General features: G+C 43.2%; 1 protein-coding gene across 2 annotated transcripts in view; it reads left to right on the top strand.

The window, feature by feature from the left end:
* The window catches only part of LOC308080911 (fibroblast growth factor 14-like), a gene marked incomplete at both ends in the record, with an annotated part of 47,359 nt that overhangs the window by 16,691 nt on the left and 4,782 nt on the right, over positions 1-25,886 (top strand). Inside the window, 3 exons of one of the 2 annotated variants that reach the window (XM_080423007.1) lie at positions 5,295-5,487; positions 13,380-13,490; positions 19,399-19,502. In XM_080423007.1, coding sequence (XP_080279133.1) covers positions 5,295-5,487; positions 13,380-13,490; positions 19,399-19,502 — 408 coding nt within the window. Of the gene's footprint in view, positions 1-5,294; positions 5,488-13,379; positions 13,491-19,398; positions 19,503-25,886 lie in introns of those variants that run through there. The other variant, XM_080423008.1, reaches the window with a different exon arrangement.

Here is a 25,886-nt window from a genome sequence, read left to right as displayed (position 1 = left end):
ATTTTTGGCATAGGCTATTTTGATTTGGGGCAAACAACTTAAACATTTGAATTAGAAGACTATTCTTGATTTTATGATGAGAACTAGTCTCTCGTATGATAGTCTACATATGCAAAACTTTTTTTTGTAACGCAATTTTCACATTCATTAGGCACATAGATTCACCCCCTGCAGTGAGAGTCCAGCCCCGCCCCCTGCTCTGATATGCAACAGCCAACTGAACTGCACCCTACACAGTAAAATAATGAGTCTTAAAGTTTAACTTAGAGAGCGTACAACTGGGTCTATTTGGTTACATTTGTAGCCTGATTAATTAACACTGAGGATTTTATTGCGCAGTCACTCCCAAGGCTGATTCCTTTCATTTTTTGCTTCAGTCTTTGGTCTAAAAAAAAACAACATGCAAATTAAATAAGATACCCAGCTGCAATGGGGCACTTTATTTTCTTGCACTGGTGTCTAATTTTTTTTAACTAACCATGTTATGGGCTTGGAAAAAACAACGCTTTTAGCACTTACTATATCCTACGTGCTATAATGCCTGTGTAATTGAGATTTATCTGAATGTGTGTGTACACAATTTGCTAAATTAACACATTTTACGGTGGATGTGCCTGTGTACATGCATATTTTGCTTATCTGCACATATTCTAACTCATTCACTGCCACTGACGTAAAAAACGTAATTTGTCCCGTTTACCAATCCTGCCACTGACGTAAAAAACGTAATTTTTTTTTTTCAAAAAAAATAATTTAGATATGATTGTTTAAAGATCTACACTCCCATCCACTTCCTTGTTAACTTAAAACTTAAAAATTCTGTATCTCGGCTCCTGAGTACTTTTTTTTTTAAATGAAAAATCTCTGGCAGTGGGCAAACGCGGCCAGCAATAATTGTGGCAGTGAATGAGTTTACATTAAAGCCAAATGGCCTCATGTTGAATTTAAACATTTCTTAGCATTCTAGGCTGAGAAATCTTATAGTTTATGTAGTTTGTTTCACTGAACAGACAATTGGGATCCTATGGCTCAGTGAGAACAATTCAACAGAGAGAGAGAGAGAGAGAGAGAGAGAGAGAGAGAGAGAGAGAGAGAGAGAGAGAGAGAGAGACTGTTTGCTGTCCATGGTGCTGAAATGAAATTCCAACTGCAACAGTCAGCAGCTTAACTAGCCGATTGTTATCATTTCTTGATTGATTGACCTACAGCGTGTTGGTGAACAGACAGACAGACAGACAGACAGACAGACAGACAGACAGACAGACAGACAGACAGACAGACAGACAGACAGACAGACAGACAGACAGACAGACAGACAGACAGACAGACAGACAGACAGACAGACAGACAGACAGACACACACACACACACACACACACACACACACACACACACACACAAAGACAGACACACACACACACACACACACACACACACACACACACACACACACACACACACACACTAGTATAGTGTGTCGTTAGTTACACAAGGGTTGTCACAACAAAGGTTTACATAATAATTGTCGTGTCTTATACAACATTACATGTTCTCTGTTACATGTTTTACACACACACACACACACACACACACACACACACACACACACACACACACACACACACACACACACACACACACACACACACACACACACACACACACACACACACACACACACACACACACACACACACACACACACACACACACAGGGTTGTCTGTTACCACTCTTTCTTCTCTCTTACTGTAACTTGATGTCTTCCACCTTTTCTACCTGTGTCATTATCTTGTACAGGGTATCAAGTACACCACCTGCTTTAATCAGCTATTTTTGTCAAGACTCTCTCTCTCTCTCTCTCTCTCTCTCTCTCTCTCTCTCTCTCTCTCTCTCTCTCTCTCTCTCTCTCTCTCTCTCTCTCTCTCTCTCTCTCTCTCTCTCTCTCTCTCTTTTTTATGTTCAATCGGCTCAGTTTTCTGTGGAGTCTCAGCGAGATCACCTAATCTATCTGTATTCTGCTGTGACCAATGCAGTGGTTTTCTAGGCCTTAATTAAGTTTATGTGCTATCAGTCATGCACTCACAGGAACACACCTACTGTCAGTTGACCTCACTTCTGTAGTGCATGATAACTCAGGCATCAGAGTCTACTCTAGACTGTTGTAAAGATTGCCAAAGACGTGTGGTGTGCGTGTGTGTGTGTGTGTGTGTGTGTGTGTGTGTGTGTGTGTGTGTGTGTGTGTGTGTGTGTGTGTGTGTGTGTGTGTGTGTGCATGCGTGCCTGCGTGCGTGCGTGCGTGCGTGCGTGCGTGAGTGCGTTTGATTGATTGATGTAGTTTATTTAGTAAGACATGAGAATAGTACATGACAGTACATAACAGTACATGGAAGTACAAATTCACAATACAAGGTCTACTAAACTGGAACTCTCATTAAGCACGCAGCTTGTTTAAGATGAGAACCCCATGCACACAAATCATGATGACATATAAGAGGCAGACAGATATACACACTACTATACAGAATGTCATACAATCAGCTTTCAGGTTACTGGTATGAAGAGAGAAAAAAAATCACACCCAGTGTGAAGTGGGCGGTGTGGTCACAGTGGTCATCACAGTGATGGAAGTTCACTTAAAGAAAAGTAATATTGTGGACCAACCATTGTACACCCCTAACTTTAAAAAAAAAGGGGGTAGGTTAAGACTTAGACAGGGGCCATTTTCGAATTGCAGCCTCCTGAAGGTGTATCTTTAGGGCAGTTTTGAAAGTGAGTAGGGTTTTACACTCCTTTACTCCTTTTGGTAGGGCATTCCACATTTTTGATGAATAGCATGAGAACGAGTTCATTCCCTTAGTTGAGCCAAATCTGGGTTGAACATGATTTGTGGAGCTGCCTCTGGTGTTATGATCATGGACTTCATTAACATTTTGGAAGTATTCTGACAAATACAGGGGGATCCCAATGTTGTGGTGTATCTTGAAGACCAGGCCCAAGTTGCTGTACTCTGTCCTCAACCCGTGCGTGCATGCGTGCGTGCGTGCGGGCGTGCGCACTGCGTGCGTGCATGCATGCATGCTTGCGTATGTGTGTTTGTGTGTGTGTGTCCTTCAAAGTGGTCACTAATGAGTTAGGCTACCCTCAGATGGTAGGTACTTCATCTATCTTGAAAACAAGCAGAAGAAAGTATTGAGGCTTCAAGGCGAGTCAAATCAAGTTTAGCTACTTTTATGATCCCTGAGAGGGAGATGTTAAAATTCATGTAAAGAGATAAGATGGGAATTAAAACGGAAGAAATCTCCACTACTGGGCTGATGTGATGTAGCCTATCTATTAGGCTGGATGAGACTGGAATATCAGATCAGCAGGCCTATGGAAATATGGAAAACGTCTATGCCTATTCTATTCTATTGTTCTATTCTATTCTATTCTATTCTATTCTATTCTATTCTATTCTATTCTAATGTATTGAAGCCATCACAGCAGTAGCCTGACATAACAAGGAAACAGCTGACTTAAGTTCCTGGAGCATGAAAGAAAATGGAGACCCAACATTTGTTTTAACCTCCTGAAAGAAGTGTTTTTTTTTTTTTTTTTTTTTTTTTTACCCGAGCTGAAATAGCCTAAAAAAACTATCACTTGGAATCCTTTCCTTTCTTCTTTCTTTCTTTCCTTTCCGTATACTTTCTTTCTTCCCTTGCACCTCTGTATAGCTCTATTCGAATTCTGCGAACGGGCGAGGATTTGGACAATGTGCGCGCGAGAGGCGAGCAATGAGCATCATCTGGCTATACACACGTTACCGACATTTCTCTCTCTTCTTTGCCGAGTGTCTCTCGAGTCGAGCCCCACCCGGACCAAGCCAGCCAGTCCGTGACGCGCCCTTCACGACGAGCCCCATAATTAAGCGGAAAACCGAATCATCGTTTCGTTTGGGCTTTTTTTCTTCTTTCTTTCTTTCTTTCTTTTTTTTAAGGCGCGTGGACAGTGTTGCCATGTCCGCTTATTATAAGCTACTTTGGGCTTGTTTTTCTGTAAAGTTGCTTGTAAATATTGGTTAAATATTGCGTTTTTTTGGGCTTGTTTCTAAAGTGTAGTTGTTTATTTGGGCTTGTTTCCTAATGTTGTTTAAACCAGTGGTTTAAACAAACTTAACATGTTCAAGTCAAGGACCCCCAAATTAATATGTTGGCTATTTGTCTGCAGACCCCCATCCCCATCTGGAAATATTTTATGCCAAGGACCCCCGGCCCCATACAAGATTTGTGTTGTTAAAATGTTTCAACAAATATTCCAAATTTTCCAAATTTTCTTCAAGTTTAAAAAAAAAATAGCAGATCTACAAGCTCACAACTCGTCGCATCGCGACACGTTGTGAGCTTGTACATGTGCTATTTTCAAATAGCCAATGTATTATGTTTAAACGGGCGAAGGGCTCGCTTCTTTTGGGCCAATTTATTATAGACCCGGTTGCTTATTTCTCTTGCAATATCTGGCAACGCCGTGCGTGGACTGGTGTCTGCATGACCGAGCGCTCCGCTCAGCGCGTGCAGCTCCTTCTACACGCGTGTCCAGTCCAGTCCAGAGGAGGGGAGAGAGAGAGACAGCGTGCGTCCGCGTCCGTCTCGGGGAGGCTGCACGCACGCACGCCGCGCACGCACCTGACAGCGACTGTCTGTCAACGATGACATACGGACATTTCAGGCGAAGAAAGACACACCGGAGGAGCCGTTTCCCATTGACCGTGTATATTTGTCGTCTTTTCCGTCTTCACCCCCTCTACCTGTTTCTCTATTGATGCTCGAGCGTTTGGGCGCGAGGAGGCGGCAAACTGACAGCCGGTGGCCGTTAGAATCACTGGCAGTTATGTGACAGACAGACAGGTGGAAATAGCCTCTATACGTGACAGGTTGCTGCTGCTCGTTTTGGATTCGGATGAAAAAAAAATCAAAATGACAAGCTGATGACCTGATAGAAATATATGACAGACCTAGAGTCTATTTCATTGATGTCTTCTGGTTGTTGTTGTTGTTATTGTTGTCCACCGTGAATGGAAAACGTGTGACTGAACTGAACCATGGGGCTCTGGTGGTAAGAGAACACACAGGAGAGGAGACACCGGTTCGCCTTGTTTTTTGTCTGCGCTCCGCCGTTCCTCGCCTGGGGGGGTGGGCGGGTGGGGGGGTTAAGGAGGGGGGGTAGGAGGGGGGGTAGGGGGGGGGGGGGGTGGTAGCAGACGGATATATATATATATTTTGTGTCAGTTGTTTTTTGTCGGTTGACTGACTGAGACATGGCAGCGGCTATTGCCAGCGGTTTGATCCGAAAACAGCGACAGGCGAGAGAGCAACACATCCACCGGCCGACCCCACACAGGCGGAGGAAGAGCCCTGCCAAGAAGCAGGGGCTCTGTAACGGCAACCTGGTCGACATCTTCTCCAAAGTCCGAATATTTGGTCTGAAGAAGAGGAGACTACGGAGGCAAGGTGTGAGAGGGCGGACACGCACACACTCACACTCTCACTCTCACTCTCACTCTCACTCACTCTCACACTCACACTCACACTCACACTCACTCACACTCACACTCACACACACACACACACACACACACACACACACACACACACACACACACACACACACACACACACACACACACACAGTGTAGTGCTTCATCATTCATTGGTGGTTTCCAGGTACATCCATTATTGAAGCTGCTGATTGGGGTTAGTGTGGTGTTACTGTGTCTGCGTTGATTAGGGTTAGTCTGGTGTTACTGTGTGTGACTGTTGATTTGACTGTGTCTGTTTGAGTGACGGGGAAAACCTCAAGACTTCCATGTGACATGGCGGGGGGACATGGTCTCACACTTGCTCTCTTCTTTTCCGTCTCTCTCCCTGTCTCTCTGTATCAAAAATGTCCCCGATTCGGTGTGATGCATATATTGGCATGGTAAGTTGTGCTTGGCATGAACACATCATGCCATTGTTGCATATTAAATGTTGCCCACAATAAAGATGTTGACGGAAGGATTATGGTGTATGGTGTAAGGTCTGGATGGGGATAGGTGGAGGTAAACATATGGGGTGTGGTTGGGAGGGGGGGGGGGCGTCCTCGTTTTGATCTGAGCAGTATTAATTGCAGGACCCGAGATCCTTCCCATCTCCCGTCCCCTTTTTCTGTGTTTTGTTTGCAGTGGTGCAGACTGTTCTGTACAAAGCAAAGACTGTCTACGGATGTGTCTCTCAAGTAGTGCCTGTAGTTTCCATTTTGCTCTCCCTCTCTCTTCGCTTTCACCCCGCTTTCTCACCCCCCTCTTTTTCTCGCTTCCCATCTCTAGCTTTCACTCTTTTCCGTCTCTCATCCGCTTGTCCACCCACGTCGTCTTCTTAAAGTAATTTTTCTCAGATGTGGTCCCTGCGTGCACCTGGGTCTCTCCACTTCTTTTATTGGCCAGATTTCCTCTCCTCTCATCTCCTTTGTTTCTCCTCTCTCTCTTATCTCACCATTTAATTTCTCCTCTGGGTTGCTACACTTCCCCTCTTGTCTCCTTCACCATTGTCCTCCCTTTCTCCCATCCCATCCACTTATATCGTTATTTCTCCTTTTTTGTTTCCAACCTCGCCTCTTTCTTTCCCCTCCTTTATCCCTCCTGCCATCCTCTCATCTTTCAACCTCTCCAGTAGTCCTTCCCCTCTACCTGCTCTAATGCCTTTTCTCTCCTCTGGCCTAAGTCCTTCCTCTCATCCTCCCCTACCTCCATTCTGCCACTCCTCATCCTCTCATCCCCGCTCTCCTTTTTTCCCGTCGTCCCTTCTTTTCTACTGTCTTTCCTCCTCCTCCTCCCCTTCACTCCTCCTTAAATCCCTCCCTCTCTCCTCTCTTCTGTGTCCAGCTGTAAAAGCTGCTGGTGAATGCTTACAAGTCCACCATCCCTGTGTGTGTGTGTGTGTGTGTGTGTGTGTGTGTGTGTGTGTGTGTGTGTGTGTGTGTGTGTGTGTGTGTGTGTGTGTGTGTGTGTGTGTGTGTGTGTGTGTGTGTGTGTGTGTGTGTGTGTGTGTGTGTGTGTTCAAAATATGTTGGTGTGTTTGTAGAAAGAGAGAGTGAGCGAGAAAGAGATAGGTGTATATAGAGAGGACGCAACTTGCCAATATCCCCTACTGTCTTCCAGAGGTTCTCTGAAGGACAGACAGACAGACAGACAGCAGCCAGACAGGCAGGCAGACAGACAGACAGACAGACAGACAGACAGACAAAGTCATTGCTTCCTGACTGCGTGCTCAAACAATTTAAATTCATTGCAGCACGTGTCAATTTCTCACAACACGTTCGACGATGCATGTAACGATGCCATTGGCACTCAATTGAAGATGACAGTTTAATGCTCACCCCGTCATGCCTTCATTCATATGATGACATTCAAAGCACACTCTCAGACGAGACGCGTCCAATAAACCTTTTACGGCGGAATAACAAAAGATTTTAAATAGCAGAGACATGCATTCATAACGCTAAATGCATATTATGCTGGCAAAGAGTAGAAACATTTAGCGAGAGCCCTGACATGTCTCAGGCACCTACAGATATAGGGCCCAAGGGGGACTTGGGCCCCTGCTCTCATGCCATCAGAGTCGAAAAGTGCCCTTATAAGAGGGTCTGTTTGTGTGTGTCCGTGTATGTGTGTGTGTGTGCACACACATTTTTATTTACGGTAATACTGTGTGGTTTATTTTCCTCTCAATGTGATGCTCAAAAACATGTTAGTAAAATCAAACCGTAATTCAGCAGTTGCACTGTATGTCTCACTTATAAAATCTATCAGTTTGACAAAATTATACAGACCAGGAAAACTGGATGTTTTTAAAACTTTCATTTATATTCCATATGAATGTAGACCGTGGGTAAAGTCTATATTCAGATGAAACAAGGACGGTGGGCAGGTAAGCTGCTGTTTTGCCTACTCATTGTCCTGCATTACATTACGGCATTTGATCAGTGTTCGATACCAACAAGGCGTCTTGTAAACGATGGGATCGGCAGGGAGATCTTAGGAAAGACCTGGACAGACTGCATCTCATGACCTGCTTCACTCCCTTGTGAGGCATTTGGTCATGGAAAGAGAAAGACAAGGTCACATTCAATCGGTTCCGGTGGATTCTGCAAAGGAGGGCTATGTGTGTGTGTGTGTGTGTGTGTGTGTGTGTGTGTGTGTGTGTGTGTGTGTGTGTGTGTGTGTGTGTGTGTGTGTGTGTGTGTGTGCGTGTGCTCGTGTGTGTGTGTGTGTGTGTGTGTGTGTGTGTGTGTGTGTGTGTGTGTGTGTGTGTGTGTGTGTGTGTCTGTGCATGCATACAACAGCCCTCCATACTGTCCGTATAATTTGTAAGAGCCACACATTGTACAGTAGCATACACTTGGTAAGATACAGCAGTGGCTACAGTAACCCCCCCACTCACACATACACACCCTGCATCTGTTTACCACATCAGTAGACAGCAGCTGCTTTGCCTAAAGGCATTTAACTTGATGTGACAAGTCGAATAAGAGTGACTGACAAACTGATTGACTACAACATGATGGAATCAAATGTATTGATCCACAAAGAGAATACATGGCAGCTGTGTGTGTGTGTGTGTGTGTGTGTGTGTGTGTGTGTGTGTGTGTGTGTGTGTGTGTGTGTGTGTGTGTGTGTGTGTGTGTGTGTGTGTGTGTGTGTGTGTGTGTGTGTGTGTGTGTGTGTGTGTGTGTGTCTGTGTGTGTGTGTGTGTGTTTGTTTCTCTGGACGGGGAATACCCTTCCATTGCAAAAACCACGGGAACAGTCAGAATCATGAGTGTCACCATAGCAACGGGGAAATGTGGGAATCTCCCTAGTAACAGACGGCATCTCGGAATGCTGGGAAGAAGGGAAAATCACCGTGAAGACTGTGGTGTTATCGTGTGGGTGATGTTCGATGCTTTACCAGACAGTTGGAAGGCACTGTACAATGTTACTATGACTGAAAGATTGAATTTTGAATTCATTTTTGAATGAATGAATTATTTAATGAATGTCCAAAGCCAGCAAGGATAGATGGATATGAGGACAGATGCACAGATGCATGGCTAGAGTAGAGGGATGGGTGGGGATGGATGGATGGATGGATGATGAATCTGGACTGGTGGAGTGAGCCACAGGGAGCCCTCTATGGATGGGTGGATGACTATATCCTGTTTAGAGGTTAGCCCTTACTTTTCCGTGTGAGCTAATCGATGTGAGCAAAACCACGCAACATGAAAACCCATTATCACCAAGCTACCTAGCAATGATAGAACAATGCTCACAAGGGGAAGTCAAGTATAGGTGTGTAGTTGAGGCTAAATAATAGTTTACTACATTTGGGGCAGTGGTAGTGTAGAGGTAATCGAACCAGCCTCGTGGCTGGAAGGTCACTGGAGCAAATCCCTGGGAAAATCTAGATAAATGGAACGAGAAACCCTCTCCCTTCATCAATGACTACATTTGTTGTGCCCTACTTAATTTCTAACTTCCTCAGTGAAGTCACTCAGGGACCAACGGAGAAAGCCAGTGGTGGCTGGCAGCTGGCACTGGGTAGAGTAGAGTAGAGTAGTGAGTGCGAGGCAGGTCTAAGGTCCTGAATTAACAAAGCAGTGTGGGTGTGGAGTGCAGTAGTGGCCTAAGAGGTAGAGCGGCCATCTTGGAAGGTTCCCGGTTCGATCCCCGGCTCCTCCTGTGGCTGTGTGTCAAAGTGCCCTTGAGCAAGACACAGAAGCCCTAACTGCTCCAGATGAGCAGGTTGGTGACTTGCATGGTTTCCTTTTGCCATCGCTATATGAAAGTGTGTGTATGAATTAGAAATTCATTGTAATGCACTGTGGAAAAAGGCGATATATTCAACGTATTCCTGGCCATGCCCAATGTGGGTGTGGCCATGTAGGGGAGTAGGGGAGGTGGGGAGCCCCATATCAATGAGTTTCCTGTTTACCATTGTTGCCATGTCTGCTTATAATAAGAAATTTGGGGCTTTTTTAAGTGTAGTTGCTTAATCACTGTTTTTTCAAACCAGTGGTTCCCACATTTTTTCATGTCAAGGACTCAAGACTCAAGAGTTATTTTGCTAAATCTGGCAACATACTGATTACCTGCATTACACCTGCAGTAGCCTACTATCAAGGGAGTAGGCCTAAACAATATTGAATGAAGCATCACACAGAGAAAAACTAAATGGCGCCCCCTGTAAGAGGCAATGGCGGCGCCCTGGAGAAGGCCAGGAATAACGTGAATAAATGCAGGCCCTGCTACGCCACTAGAGTTCAGCACCATGGTCAGCGACAGCCATCTACAAGGCCTGGGGAAAACTTCAGCACCTTGGAGAGCACCCATTAGATGCTCATTTAACAGCCTGGATCTCATGACAAACCTGTCAGAATTTGGCGTTTGAAATGAATGTCAATATTTTAGATCAAAATGCAATTTCAACATCTGACAGAATACTCATCAGAATTTGACGTTTACATGAAGCCAGTCAATATATCAATATTTGATGTTTAGACCACAATGTGGACTTCAACTCAGGACTCAATCGCTGCCCTCCACACCCTCTTGTCTAGCTTCAGGGTCTTGAGCTCTGCAGTGTTGTTAGCTCTGCTGTCGAGCTGCAGTGTGTCTACGTAGGTGGTGCGCCTATTTCCCTTCCTGGCTGTGGCTCCCACAGTCTCAGTTTCCGTGCCAGCAGTTCTGCGTGCCTGACGCAGTGCCCAGCCCCCACCCTTCTCTCTTTGAACTGTGCCTAACCTTAAATAAAATAATAGTGAGTTGAGTCCATAGTTTCCATATTTTGGACTTCATTTCAAACAGACATTATTTCTGACTTGGACAAACTGCAAACTGCGTCGAGTTTAGGCATGAGATCATATTGCACAGCAAGGTGACCAGACTAAGTGGTCTTTCACAGTAAAATCCTCAGTGTTAATTCAACTCAGAAGAGTGTACAAATGGAACCAAATGGACCATTATGCTGGGTCCAGTTGGTTCCATTTGTACACTCTTTGGAGTTAAATTAACACTAAGGATAAGGATTTGACTGTGTTCTTTCGTCCTTGTCCCTTTCTGCTCCTCCTCTCGCCCCGGTGCACAAGACAAGATGGATGACAGCTCCCCAAATCGCTTTTCTCTTTCGGCTCAAAACTGGGTCAGTCTGTGCTTTTCTTTTCTGTCTCTCTGTATTAGGGCATCCCTTCACCATCTCACGCCTTCATACATATGTGCCAATACACACACACACACACACACACACACACACACACACACACACACACACACACACACACACACACACACACACACACACACACACACACACACACACACACACACGCTTCAAAGGGATTCCCACGCTGCTATTGCCTGCAGTACATGGCGGATGGTGAAATGTTGTGTGTGGGTGTGTGCGTGAGACACAGAGAGATAGATAGAGAGGAAGGGTGGGTGTGGCAGAGTGTGTGTGTGTGTGTGTGTGTGTGTGTGTGTGTGTGTGTGTGTGTGTGTGTGTGTGTGTGTGTGTGTGTGTGTGTATGTGTGTGTGTGTGTGTGTGTGTGTGTGTGTGTGTGTGTGTGTGTGTGTGTGTGTGTGTGTGTGACTGTGTATGTGTGTGTGTGTGTGTATATGTGGTAAAGCTGGCAGCTGGCAATTATTCATCAAATTCAGCAACCGACCAGAGGGAATCCTCTGTTTGTGCATAGTGTGTGCGTGTGTGTGTGTGTGTTTATATTCCTGCCAGTGTTTGTGAGGAAGCTGGTTGCTGTCTAAAGCATAGTGGATGGTAATAATCACACTGACAGCAGAGTCATGTGATAGCATGGAAAAATGTCTCTGCCTGTACTGTTCAAGTCGCTGCGCTATCATCACACTCATTATATCAACCTTCCGTTTACCTTTCTCTCGCTTTCAGGTCTTTTTATTTCATAGTTCCGCTTTCTCTCCATTTTATCCCTTTAATACCCTTCTCTCTCTCTCTCTCTCTCTCTCTCTCTCTCTCTCTCTCTCTCTCTCTCTCTCTCTCTCTCTCTCTCTCTCTCTCTCTCTCTCTCTCTCTCTATCATTCTCTCTCTCTCTCTCTCTCTCTCTCTCTCTCTCTCTCTCTCTCTCTCTCTCTCTCGCACATTTCAAAGAGCCGTTCTGTCATTGTTCACCATACCGTTATCCATGCCAAACCAGACAAGACAAACGGCAGCCAAACACTGACAGAGACGATAATGGCTTGCGTTTGATGAGAACCGATAGGAGGTGACGAATAGCGTCTCATCTACTTGTTTCTTTGAGATGCTTTAGTGGCGCAATGAGGCTTTTCCAGCAGCGGCATTCCAGACAGCAGAAGAAATAACAGCAGCCATCGGCTCATTAATAGCACACTGCCATGTTTATGTTTAGATCTAAGTTAGATCTAAGGGTTGCCACTGAGATTGAACAAATGGAACCAAATGGCCCCATACGGGCCATTTGGTTCCATTTGTACATTACATTACAGTCATTTAGCAGACGCTTTTATCCAAACCGACTTACAATAAGTGCATTCAACATAGGTAGGGAACGAAACTACTAATCACCAGAAGTCTTAAGTGCATTCTCTTCTAAAACAAGCAACTAAGAGTATACCTAGCGCTAAGGTAAAAGTGCAATATATCAGCTACCTACTTTCTTAAACAGATGAGACAAATAGGAAAATCAAATGAGCAAGAGCTAAAACAAATATCGAATAAACATAAAACAATAAAACAATAAAACAAGAGTTCGTACAACTAGTTAACAAGTAGGCAAGGCGAAGAGGAAGGGTAGTGTTTCCTGAAGAGGTGGGTTTTCAGCCTGCGGCGAAAGATGGGTAGTGACTCTGCTGTCCTGACATCAGTGGGGAGTTCATTCCACCACTGTGGGGCCAGAACAGAAAAAAGCCGTGACCGTGTAGAACGGCCAGAAGGACCACTGAGCGACGAGGCAACCAGTAGACCCATTCTTTTCGCTGGTGGTCCTTTCAGGCACACACTGTGCGAAAAGCAATACAGCTATTGCCCCTATTTGTGGCCTAAAAGTACTGAATAGAGGAGGATTTGCATTTCAGGTCTTCTGGTCATCTGGAGTTTGTCTTTCTCTCTCTCTCTCTCTCTCTCTCTCTCTCTCTCTCTCTCTCTCTCTCTTTCACTGACTAGTATCCCCCACTCCTGCAACACATTTTGCTATTGAAAAACATTATGCTCTTCTCTCCGAAGAAGGAGGAGCTCTTCTCTGTACCTCTACAGTTCGTATACACTTTTCAGATGAGGGAAACCATACTAAACTCTCTCTCTCTCTCTCTCTCTCTGTCTGTCTATGTCTCTCTACCAGAACCACAACTGAAGGGCATAGTGACCAGGTTGTTCTGTAGACAGGGCTTCTATCTCCAGATGGGCCAGGATGGAACTCTGGATGGGACCAAAGACGACAGCACCAACTCCTGTGAGTATACAAATACACGTGCACACACATACACACATTATAATGCACGCACGCACGCACGCACACACACACACACACACACACACACACACACACACACACACACACACACACACACACACACACACACACACACACACACACACACACACACACACACACACACACACACACACACACACACACACTTTCATATAACAGTGGCTATTATAGTCTATCTACTGTATGCTCTTCCTAGGACCAACTGTAGGAGTTTGCAGTGACAATTGATAGAATAGAATACATGAGGAATAATAAAAAAAAAGAAAAAAAAAGGAGTCGAACAGACAACTCTACTCTTTGTTGCTAAACCACTGCCTGAGGCAGTTTTTCACAACTTCCATCCATGTAGTCAGAGCCATTGACGACCTGCTCCTGACTCCGCCTGTGGCAGTATGGGTATGGGAGTCGCAGAGCCTTTAGGCAGCACTGCCACTGCCAGTCAGGAATATGTTAGCGCTAGAGCAGTGTTTCTCAACTAGACCTGTGAATCATTCAAGACTCACAATGTTGGACAAAGAAAAACCTTCATCGTATCGTTGTTTAATATGCTGGGCCTGTGGTCAAACGTTTGGGCCTGTGGTGGATGCAAAATCCCAGGTCCTAAAACCACACAGATCATCAGTCAAACCTCAGTCACTATACGCTCGACAAACAAAAGGGAAGAGGGCGCACACCAGTATTGGTGAGGTGCTACTGACCTTGGTAAGTAAATATGAAATATATATATAAATATTCAGAGATGTGGCGTAGCAGCTTGTGACATCAGTCTTTCCTCAACTACCTGCTGAATCACAGGTCTAGAGATGCAGCCGCTTGACCGCCTCCTTAAAGGGATAGTTCACCCAAAACATTTGATGACAGCAGCGGTTCCGGTAGGAGACACAAAGGAGACTCTTTGTGTCTCCTACCGGAACCGCTGCCGGTCATCAAATTATTGGCTTAGGAATGCGACAAAAACAAAAAAATATCCATGAATTCAAGTCTCCATGGGGTGACTAATCGATAGGAAAAAAAAGTCATTTTGGGGGTGAACTATCCCTTTAAGTCTTATTTTAATTTATAATGATTTGCACACTGTGCCGTCATAGCATTAGTGATGTCGAGAAACGTTCTTACCCATTTGGGATTCTCTGCCATTACCGACAAAGCTGGAACACTAACAGAGACAGAAAGCATGACATGAATAGATATTGAACGGGACACACGGGCACACTCACTCATTAATGCTCACATGCACGTGCGCAATCTCACTCAAGCTTGTGCACATACAACACGTACACATGCAAACACAGGCAATAATTTGCACACATGCATACGAATGCATATACATGAACACAAAAAAACAGGGCACACATGCACAGTGGTGGAAAGTAACTAAGTACATTTACTTAAGTACTGTACTTAAGTACAATTTTGAGGTATTTGTACTTTACTTGAGTATTTCCAATATCCAATACATTTACTCCACAACATTTTGGATCCAAATATTGTACTTTTGCGCCACTACATTTATTTGAACATTTTAGTTACTAGTTACTTTGTAGATTTTGATTATTATTACAAAACATACATTAACCACTTCAGCCCTGTATATACATTTCGGCCATTTGAAAATAGCCGATCTACAAGCTCACAATGCATTGTGACGCATTGTGAGCTTGTAGATCTGCAATTTTCAAAAGATTCTTATACATTTGAAAACTTGAAATTAGATATTCTGCATAATGAGTACTTTTACTATTGGTACTTTAAAGGGATATTTCACTTTAAAAAAAACTTTGGGTCATTTTATCATCTACTCAGGCTTTTGTGAGCCCCCCAGACCGTTTTTAAGTTGCTTGATCAGTATTTAGATATTTGATATGAATTTAATCAGACACGCCCCCTTCCTATACAAACCCATTATAACTTCAAACTCCATTTTTAACATGTTAGATTTATCAAAAACACCCGTCCTTGGTTTTGGTGACTCACCCCGCCCTCCTAATACGCGAGGGGGCCGTGTTTTTTTTATAACTTTTTTCATTTATTTTTAATATTATTTTTGGAAAATGAAAAAAAAAAAATACAATAAAAAAATGTAATAAAATAAATGAAAAACGTTATCGAAAAAAACACGGCCCCCTCGCGTATTAGGAGGGCAGGGTGAGTCACCAGAAACAAGGACGGGTGTTTTTGATAAATCTAACATGGTTAAAATGGAGTTTGAAGTTACAATGGGTTTGTATAGGAAGGGGGCGTGTCTGATAAAATGAATATCATATATCTAAATACTGAATCAAGCAACTTAAAAACTGTCTGGGGGGCTCACAAAAGCCTGAGTAGATGATAAAATGACCCAAAGTTTTTTTGAAAGTGAAATATCCCTTTAAGTACATTTTGATGGCAATACTTTTGTACTTTTACTCAAGTACATTTTTAATTCCGAACTTTTACTTGTAACAGAGTATTTCTATATTGCAGTATTGATACTTTTACTTAACAAGGCTCAATACTTTTTAAACACATTTTTTACATAAGTCTTAAAGGAGTAGTTCACCCAAAAAAATACTTATTTTCTATCAATTGCACACCCCATGAAGCCTTGAATCCATGGATTCTTTTTTGTTTTTGTCGCATTCCTAAGCTAATAATTTGATTCCCGTCTCCTACCGGCTAATGCATCCGGTAGGAGACACAAAGTAGATTCTTTGTGTCTCCTACCGGAAATACACCCGGTCATCAAATTATTGGCTTAGGAATGCCACAAAAAATATATATATCCATGAATTCAAGGCTTCATGGGGTGTGCAATTGATAGAAAATAAGTAATTTTTTGGGTGAACTCCTCCTTTAAGCTAAAAATTGGAGTACCTTTTCCACCACTGCACATGCATACAGTACGCACCACCATTAGAATCACACACGCCCCACCCCTTCTACAACACATGTCACACATGAATAGAGAGAAAAACTATTTGCTCGCATCACATTTGAGGTCCTATTGACTTGCATGCTCCAACCTCCTGGCTGCCCCCTGCATAGTAAATGCATTCTGTGAGATAAATGACAGCCGCCTTTGGTGACAGCGCCAAGCTCCAGTGGTTTTAAATGCTGGTTCTGCAGACCCGCAATCCTGTGATATATTCCACCATCTAGAGATCATTGCATCCACCAGGAGTCCTCCTAGGTGCTGATTCTGACAGATTAGAATGAGAACCAGGAACATACTACTACTAGAAAATATTGTCTCAAACAGGCGGCAAGGAAGCTCCGCTGGATTTGAAGCCGACAAGGAAGAGATTTTCAGCATGCACATTAATGGCCCAGCAGATGTCGCTATTTCCACTCCTGCCGGCTGCAGAAGCTTTAACACTCCATTCAAGTGAATGAGGTTTTGGCCGGAGTTTACGCTTGATTTTATTAGGATTCATTTATGTTTTCAATCGCTAGTTTAAAGTTTCCTATAGTGTAGGAAAACAAGCTTAAAATTGAATAGGCCTATTGATTGTTAAGGGCTTGATTATATATTTGTCATAAAAATAGCAGATATACTTGCTCACAACACGCCAAGTTGCAACATGCTGTGAGCTTGCAGATCTTTTATTTAGTTGTCCAACTTTTTCCAAGTACAGCATAAATCCGGCTTTGAGGTCATTGATATTATAAATATTAAATCATTTTTTTAAATATTATATTATTTTATATTATATACTATATGTTGTTGTGGGGAGGTCGGGTCCTCCTTCAGGATTGTTTGAAATATACTAGTGGTCCAGAGCTAAAAAAATAACCACTGCTTTATGTGGAGAAATTGCATCCAATGCATGATTTGGTGCAAGCTTAAAGTACCATTAAGACACAGATGGAGGAGAGGGTTAACATCTGTTACGGCTATATGTGATACTGCCAATAAAAGAGTATTGCAATATTTCCACGGAATATTATCAATCACGATGATATTCGCGCACACACCCTTTTCTGACATTTCAGCATTTGTCAAAAATGTCAGAGAGGGAGATTACGACCGTTTCATTTGTAATAAAATCATTATTTTTGCCAAATGCTGTAAAAGCAATCATTGGTCTATTTTGGGGACAAACGTATTGTATGCCACTTCCTTTTCATTTCTATACATCTATCCATCCAGCAGTCTGCTAGGTGCACTGTGCTATGCTCCTGAATGGCACATAATAAAACTGCTGAGATTGGCCTCGGCGCTTATTATGAATAGCCAATGTGGTTCTTGATCTGATACCGTTTCTGGTTGTTCTAAACCAAATTAAAGGTGTAAATATTTCCAAATTAAAAAGTATGTATATTGTGGACACGTAATATCCCAATATACAATACACGATATATTGTCATATATTGCATGAGTGTGTCAAGGCCATCTGTATTGGGGTACTCAGAAAATATAAGGACACAACAATGAACAATGAGAGAGAGTTTAGTAGGGTTTCCCTCATCTGAAGGACACAACTCAGATCTTAAAGTATGAGATATTTAAAAGTATTCGAATACTGGAGACAAACGTACCTGTCGCAATGGAACACTCTGTCTGACTCTCAGAACAACATTGTACTCTCAGCTTATATACCCCCCAAAACACAGTACAGTACATCCCAGAATGAGACAGACAAGAAATAACAAGGAGAGTTACCAGCTCATCCCTTTGACCTACGTGTCACCTATAATGATAGGGTTTGAGAGAAAACAGATCAGTCCAGGTCAGGTCAGAGCTTAACTCTACAGCTGTGCCACAGCTGTGCTGGTCAGCACAAGCAGTGCATATCTGGCCTCAGGAAACAATGATGCTATCTCCAGAATTCTGAGATGTGAACTGAGAGAGCTAGTGTGTGATACATTAATGCCTAATTCATACAATGGTGTTTTGTGACGCATTGTGAGCTTGTAGATCTCCTATTTTCAGTGCATAACACCATCGTACGATGAAGAATAAATCAGGCTTTAGTTAGCAAGATCCAGAATAGATGCTGTTGGTGAGACAGAAATGCAAATGTTTGATTATGTGAAACGCAACACAACGGATTAGATGCAACGCAAATCCAGACATAATGCTTTTGTCCTAAATATGAAACACAGTTCTGATACACAGAGTCCAATTTTTTTGTTGTCTCCAAAAATAAGCTGTGTAAAGGAATTACATGCAAATGCTGTGATAATGCTGCAAAATACCTGTGTAATTTGATGGAGATGCACAGAGGCAAATATGGCATATCTTATCCCACAGAGAAAAGCGAAAACATTGGCACAGAACAGACGACAGCACCAACACACACACACCCACACCCACCCACACACACACACACACACACACACACACACACACACACACACACACACACACACACACACACACACACACACACATGGAGCTCTTCAAAATGTTATCAATTGCTGTGATAATGCTGCAAAATACCTGCAACAAATTTGATGTGATGGAGATGCGCATACCCCACATACCATGGCAAAAAACAACAACATCGGCACACAAAAGAGGCACTGAATACAATCATGTGCACCAAAACGCACGCACGCACGCACACACACACACACACACACACACACACACACACACACACACACACACACACACACACACAGGTGGAGCTCTTCAAAATGTCATCTAACCCAGTGCGCGATCTCTCTCTCTCTCTCTCTCTTCCTCTCTCTCTCTCTCTCTCTCTCTCTCTCTCTCTCTCTCTCTCTCTCTCTCTCTCTCTCTCTCTCTCTCTCTCTCTCTCTCTCTCTCTCTCTCTCTCTCTCTCTCTCTCTCTCTCTCTCTCTCTCTCTCTCTCTCTCTCTCTCTCTCTCTCTCTCTCTCTCTCTCTCTCTCTCTCTCTCTCTCTTTCTCTGTCTCCAGCACTGTTTAACCTAATCCCGGTGGGTCTGAGAGTAGTGGCCATCCAGTCAGTGAAGACTGGCCTTTATATCGCCATGAACGGAGAGGGACATCTCTACTCTTCGGTGAGTACACGTACTGTACACACACATACACACAAACACATGCATGCATGCATGCATGCACACAGCAAAACTCTGGAGTGTTACAAGGTTAACTCTGTCATGGTTAAATTAACAGTCAGAATTATGTGTGATACTGGCACACACACACACACACACACACACACACACACACACACACACACACACACACACACACACACACACACACACACACACACACACACACACACACACACACACACACACACACACACACACACACACACACACACACACACACATCCACCCTTTCACAGACTGCTTACACAGAATGTGCATTTTTCTATTCAACAGTCTGTACTTGATGTACTGTGGTGTGTGTGTGTGTGTGTGTGTGTGTGTGTGTGTGTGTGTATGTGTGTGTGTGTGTGTGTGTGTGCGTGCTTGCGTGCGTGCATATGTATGTGTGAGTGTGTGTGTGTTATGGGTAAGTTGGACATGTTTGAGAGTGACAGGTCAGAGGTCATACACAGTAAAATCCTTAGTGTTAATTTAACCCTTACATGTGCATTTGGTTACATTTTGTACACATTTTTTTTTAGACGTGCTGCTGTTTTACTTGCACTTAATAAGGTTGTGTAGAGAAAGGAGGAGGGCAGAGAAAAGGAGATTGAGAGACAGTAGGTATTTCTTTAACTGCGTCTCCAAGGCAACGTGGAAGAACTGAACAAGCACTAAAAAAACTGAGGGGGATTGACACAGAGGACAGACAAGTGCAAATACTGTAAGAGTAGAGATGCAGAGAGAGAGAGAGAGAGAGAGAGAGAGAGAGAGAGAGAGAGAGAGAGAGAGAGAGAGAGAGAGGGGAAGCATGTCTGAGCGGAATATGAATTATTTCCATTCTCACACTTCAGAGATAGAGAGCTGACGTGTCGCCCGCCAGTTTCTCTCTATCTCTCTGCAAGCATCTATCCAGTCGTCTTTATCTCACAGCGTGAGGGAGATGACAGAAGAGAAGAGGAGATGAAGAGAAGAGGAGATGGAGAGAAGAGAAGAGAAGAGAAGAGAAGAGAAGAGAAGAGAAGAGAAGAGAAGAGAAGAGAAGAGAAGAGAAGAGAAGAGAAGAGAAGAGAAGAGAAGAGAAGAGAAGAGAAATAGGTGACAGAAGATAAACAGATTAAGGGAGAAACAGATGCGTAGGAGAGAGATGGAGATAAGAGGAGAGATGAAGAGATGAGAGAGTGACGGGAGGAGAGGACAAAAAGATGAGAGGAAACTCTCCATTTGTGTGTCTAAGCCTGTCAGTCGACTAACAGATGCATGGCACTCTCCTGTAAATAATTGAAGAGTGGGAGTCCCCCTACACGCACACACGCACACGCACACACACACACACACACACACACACACACACACACACACACACACACACACACACACACACACACACACACACACGTCTATAGAAGTTGCTGTGGTGTGATTTTGATTAAGTGGGTCTTAGAGACAAATGCCAACAATCACAAGGATTGACAAACTGGTAACGGTCTAACATCTCCTTTGGACAAATAGAATTAAACTAGAAGTAGTGATCCATATAAATACATTATCACCTATAAGTACAAAAGTGCTTCACAAGAACACTGTTGTAACTAAAACCGTCTTTCACACTGCTGACCCGTGTTAAAATGCTGTAGCTGTCCCGGGTAGAATTAATGATAAAGTCTATAGAGACATTAAAACTGTTATAGACGGCTTGGCCTTCAGCTGTGCCATAAAAACAGCTACCATTGATTTGTTGGAGGAACGGCTTTACTTGGGATTGGATTTGTTGCAAAATAAATGCACAGTGGGAAATCTACAAAATGTCTGTAAATAGTTGCTATTTGAGGAAACCATGCACGAGTTAAGCTCCTAATGCATGTTGCATATTCAGTGTATTATAGATAAACCTGTTTCCGATAACCATTTGGCTCATGTTTATTCTTATATTTGAGGTTTCCATGGAATTTAATGGCGTGTTTAGCTAGTTCTATGACTTTATGACTCTTGAAAGGAAGGCTTCAGTTTCCAAAATGTTCTCATCCAACAGCGATGCCGATGCTTCAAAAGAATGGTAATCGTTTTCACATCCTTGCGGTTATGCTATGAACGGGAGATGTTTCCCCTAAATCTGCTTTTATCTCACAGCAAGTGCACTTATTGAGCCCATGTTGAGCAGTTATTGCAGCACTTTTCCCCTGGATTGTCTTCCTGTGAAAAGGCTCATATTGCTTTATGCCAGCAGGTCAATGACCGAGCAGATTAACGTTATTTGGCCAAGTTTAGATTCACGATGAACCAAGCAAACATTTGGTTTGATAACCATAAATAAGGCAGCGCAGACAAACATATTGTGAGGCATAATACCAACACTGCAATAAAATACAGCACAAAGCTACTGTTCTGTGTGTGTGGGGGGGCTTAGAGCTTAAGTGATATTTGTTTATATCACTTCGTTTTAGACATTTCCAAAGCTAGATTATTTGCTACATACAACATATCAGCTCCATCACCTAACATTACTTCTCAAATAGTCAATAGAGTGTGTCGCTTTCTAAATAGTGCTGCTGTCATTTGAATCTTAAGCATATGGTTGAAATGTGTGTGTGTGTGTGTGTGTGTGTGTGTGTGTGTGTGTGTGTGTGTGTGTGTGTGTGTGTGTGTGTGTGTGTGTGTGTGTGTGTGTGTGTGTGTGTGTGTGTCCAAAGTGTGAGTGTGAGAGAAAGTGATGGGTTTGTGTGTTTAGAGAAGAGACCTTGCATGACTTTGTGCATATTTAATAGCGCTACAATACTATACAGTAGATCACAGCAGGTTAATTAGATTTTACAGTCCAATTAAGCACAACACCAACCACAGACACTACAATACTATGAATAATATCTCACAAAGACAACAACCACTGCTACAAATGCTACAGTACAGTTACAGTAGTCATGTTTTGAGATGACTGAGACCTGGATAAGGGCTGACTCCTGGGTGAGGAAGGGTGTTATAGGAAGGCTCCAAATGCCCACAGGAAGCTTCTCTCTAGTCTTAGTGTATGATGATTAGAACAAGGAATATCACAATATCAGACTGCCACAGGTGTTAACAACAGAGCAATTAAATGTGCAAGGCCAGGCAAAGCCACCGACAAACACAGGTGTTGGTAGTTCTCATCAGTGAACCCAGCCCTCTGATTTGCCCATTGGCAGTAATAAACCAATCCACTGAGAGCCTAGCAATCTGGTGACACCTGGCTTAAATAGTTTTTGTCGCATTCCTAAGCCAATAATTTGATTACCGGCGGAAAGATGCTTCTGTATCCGGTTGGAGACTCAAAGGAGACTCTTTGAGTCTCTTCACGGGGTGTGTAATTGATAGAAAATAAGCAATGTTTCGGGTGAACTACTCCTTTAAAAAAATATACCAGGGAGCTGAGCAAAAAGAAAACATACACTGTACTCACTCAGGACTGACACATGGAAGGATGTGACACTCGCCCAAGCGGGGATTCTCTTTGGTTCAGAGATGTTTGGTTTCCCATGCTCTACAGTGTGTTGCATTGGTCTCTGGAATGGAGGTTATCAAAACAAGAATTGTGACTGGATTAAAAAAACACCCCAAAAATAACATGATGACTCTTGTTCAACATGCATGCATCTGTTTAACAGCTCTCTTCTCATTTCATGTGATTTACTTTTCCGAGGGCTGATAGTGGGCAACATTTTATTCTTTCCCCACAACAGCATGCCTTGCATTCAATTGCATTGTGAGGTCAATAGTACACCTGATTGTGTGGCAGACATAACTGAAAACAGAAACAGAAAATTGTTTATATATCTGAGTAAAAATGCTCAGTATCTCTGCCAATCTAAGCATGACAGTTTTATCTTCCATCATCATCATCACACTTCCTTCACTCACCCTCTTTTCTTCAGCCATTTTCAGCACCTGTCGTTCCTCTGCTACCTGCTGTGCTTTTCCTTCCATTCCCTTCCTTCTAACTTGGTCCTTGAACTGCTCTCGTACTTCTATCTTCTCCATAGTCTGCTCAGCTCATATCTTTGTTGTCTCTCCCCTCCCTCTCCCTTCTCTGTCTGAGTCACAGCATGTTTACTGAGTCCAGCACATGTTCAAAACGAGTGGGAGTGTTTGCGTGCACTTCCTTTGATATACTATGGAGAATCCAAACGTTGACACAGTGGTGAGCCTTCCCAATGCATGATCTGATGCCACACTTTTAGCTGGGATAGAGACAGAGTGGTCGATAGGAAGACTGAAAGCAATGAGGAGTGAGGACACGCACAGTGAGAGAAGAGAGATTCACTGTGCACGCTCTGGGCTCTCTGTGATGGTATCATGCTTTGGATGTTTAACACAGTATATTTAAAGATCCAGTGCCTCTTCTTCTTTCGTATATCATTTTCAAATGTACAACGCAGTGTTGTGTAGCCACGCCCTTGTCTCTGGTCCCACTTGGAAGAGGCCGGCCTCTGAAGGTGGTCTGTACAGGGGACAGGTGGTGTTCTGCGGTCTGCTCAGGCTCGCCACACTCGCATGCTGCGCTGTCTGCCAGGCCCCACTTCTTCATAGTTGATTTGAAGCAACCGACCCCAGTAGGCCAGTACGCAGGCGGTTCAGTCCATAGCCGCCATCTCCCGGGTCACTCATGTAGCGGTGGATATGTGAGGGTTAAACAGCTTTTTCTGTGGACTCAGAAACAGCTCATTAAGAATTCCAGGTTGGGACCTTAGGACCGCCCATTTGCAGTCTCAAAAAGCATTACTCCTGCTACAGTCTGTCTCCTTTAAATAGAAATACTGATCTTTTAAAACACTTCTCCTATTAATAAGAACTGCTTCACAAGTCACAACAACAATGATAGTGTAACTATTAGCTGGAAAACAAATCAAAAAGCTATTACATGCGTGGATTATTAAGTTCCACATTCTCTTCAATTTCCTGGGTGCTTACAGATCAAGCAAGAAACATTATTTTGAGCGACGCAATTCAAAATGAATATTAAAACTGCACTATGTAACGTTCCTCTTCTACCCCGGATTTGAACCCTGTTTCCTGCGCAAGTGCTGAAATGTTTACCATTGATCTAACAGAGCCTGCATGCCTGCTTGCTCAGGGGATAAATGTAATCTTGACCATCAGGTCAAAATTCATGTCAGATCCTGTGTCTAGGTGAGACATGACCTTTGGCACGATCTAAATGTCTCAATAGAAGAGCAGGGAGACAAAATATAACCAGTTATGTTGTATTAACATCCAAAATTACATTTTATTAATAAAAGAAAGTTGCATAGTGCCGCTTTAATGGTCTTGATGTCAGAAGTCTGTATTTTAACCACATTGGGTGGTCTAGAGGAGTTATGTCAACTCCTTATACAAATGAAAAACAAAGTACAAAAATGGGGGCTCTGCATCTTTAACGTTGTGATTTATAAACCTAGCTTCTTCAAAACTTGGTAGGGTGGCCTAGTTATATGACTGAAGAATCATATCATCCCCACAACAACCACTGTGTGTCTATTAATGGCTTTTAGGAAAATGTAATCTTCCTCATTTTGTTGCAGAAGGGGTTGTGACACTTTGGCTGTGACTGCTGCTTGCTATGCGTTTAAATCAGAGTCCTTTATAACGTTGCACCATTGAACCTAGCCTTGAAACCAGACGAATCTGTCCTGTCATCCCAGGCTACATTGAACCAGCTCTCTCTCTCTGCTGGCTTCCTCAGGTGTTATATGTGTGTGTTGCCCTCCAGCCCGCGTACAACATGGTACTATAACGAGGAGAGCAAAATTAGACAATTGGAAACAGCTGTTGTGATCAATTAACCCTGGCACTGCTCTCTGAGTCACTCCCCCCAGCTCCACCCACACCAGTCTTAATTGAGCGAGAGTGCACAGGAACGCTAATAAACGGTTTAAATTTTGGAAAAGTGAAGAAGCTTTCTCATTACCTGCATATGCCATTGGTTAATGCCTATGTGCAATTTCAGATAATTGGTCACTGAGGAGAAAAATGGATGCGGACATTTCCACCCACAGCAGAGTCTTAATTGAGTGAGAGTTTACAGAAATGCTAATAAACAGCTTAAATTTGGGAAAAGTTAAGAATCAGCTTCCTCACTCTCTTCATATGCGAGTTCAGATCGATTGGTCAACCCACAGGAGATCATTTGTATCCTCATATTTCATAGACAGGATATACTGGTGGAAATAATTCAAGTAAATGTTTTTGACAATGTTTGTATATCCTGAAACATAACTTTAGATTTAACATGGGGGTAGCAATCAACGATGTTGTCCCCAATCCCCCACACCAAGGCACAGTAAAGGAGGAAGCACATACTTACACAAAACAGAA

The sequence above is a fragment of the Gymnoscopelus braueri genome, assembly GCF_963280865.1.
Source record: "Gymnoscopelus braueri genome assembly, chromosome: 24".
Lineage (NCBI taxonomy): Eukaryota > Metazoa > Chordata > Actinopteri > Myctophiformes > Myctophidae > Gymnoscopelus > Gymnoscopelus braueri.
The sequence above is the reverse complement of the archived record's forward strand: the minus strand, read 5'-3'. Positions and strand labels throughout refer to the sequence as shown.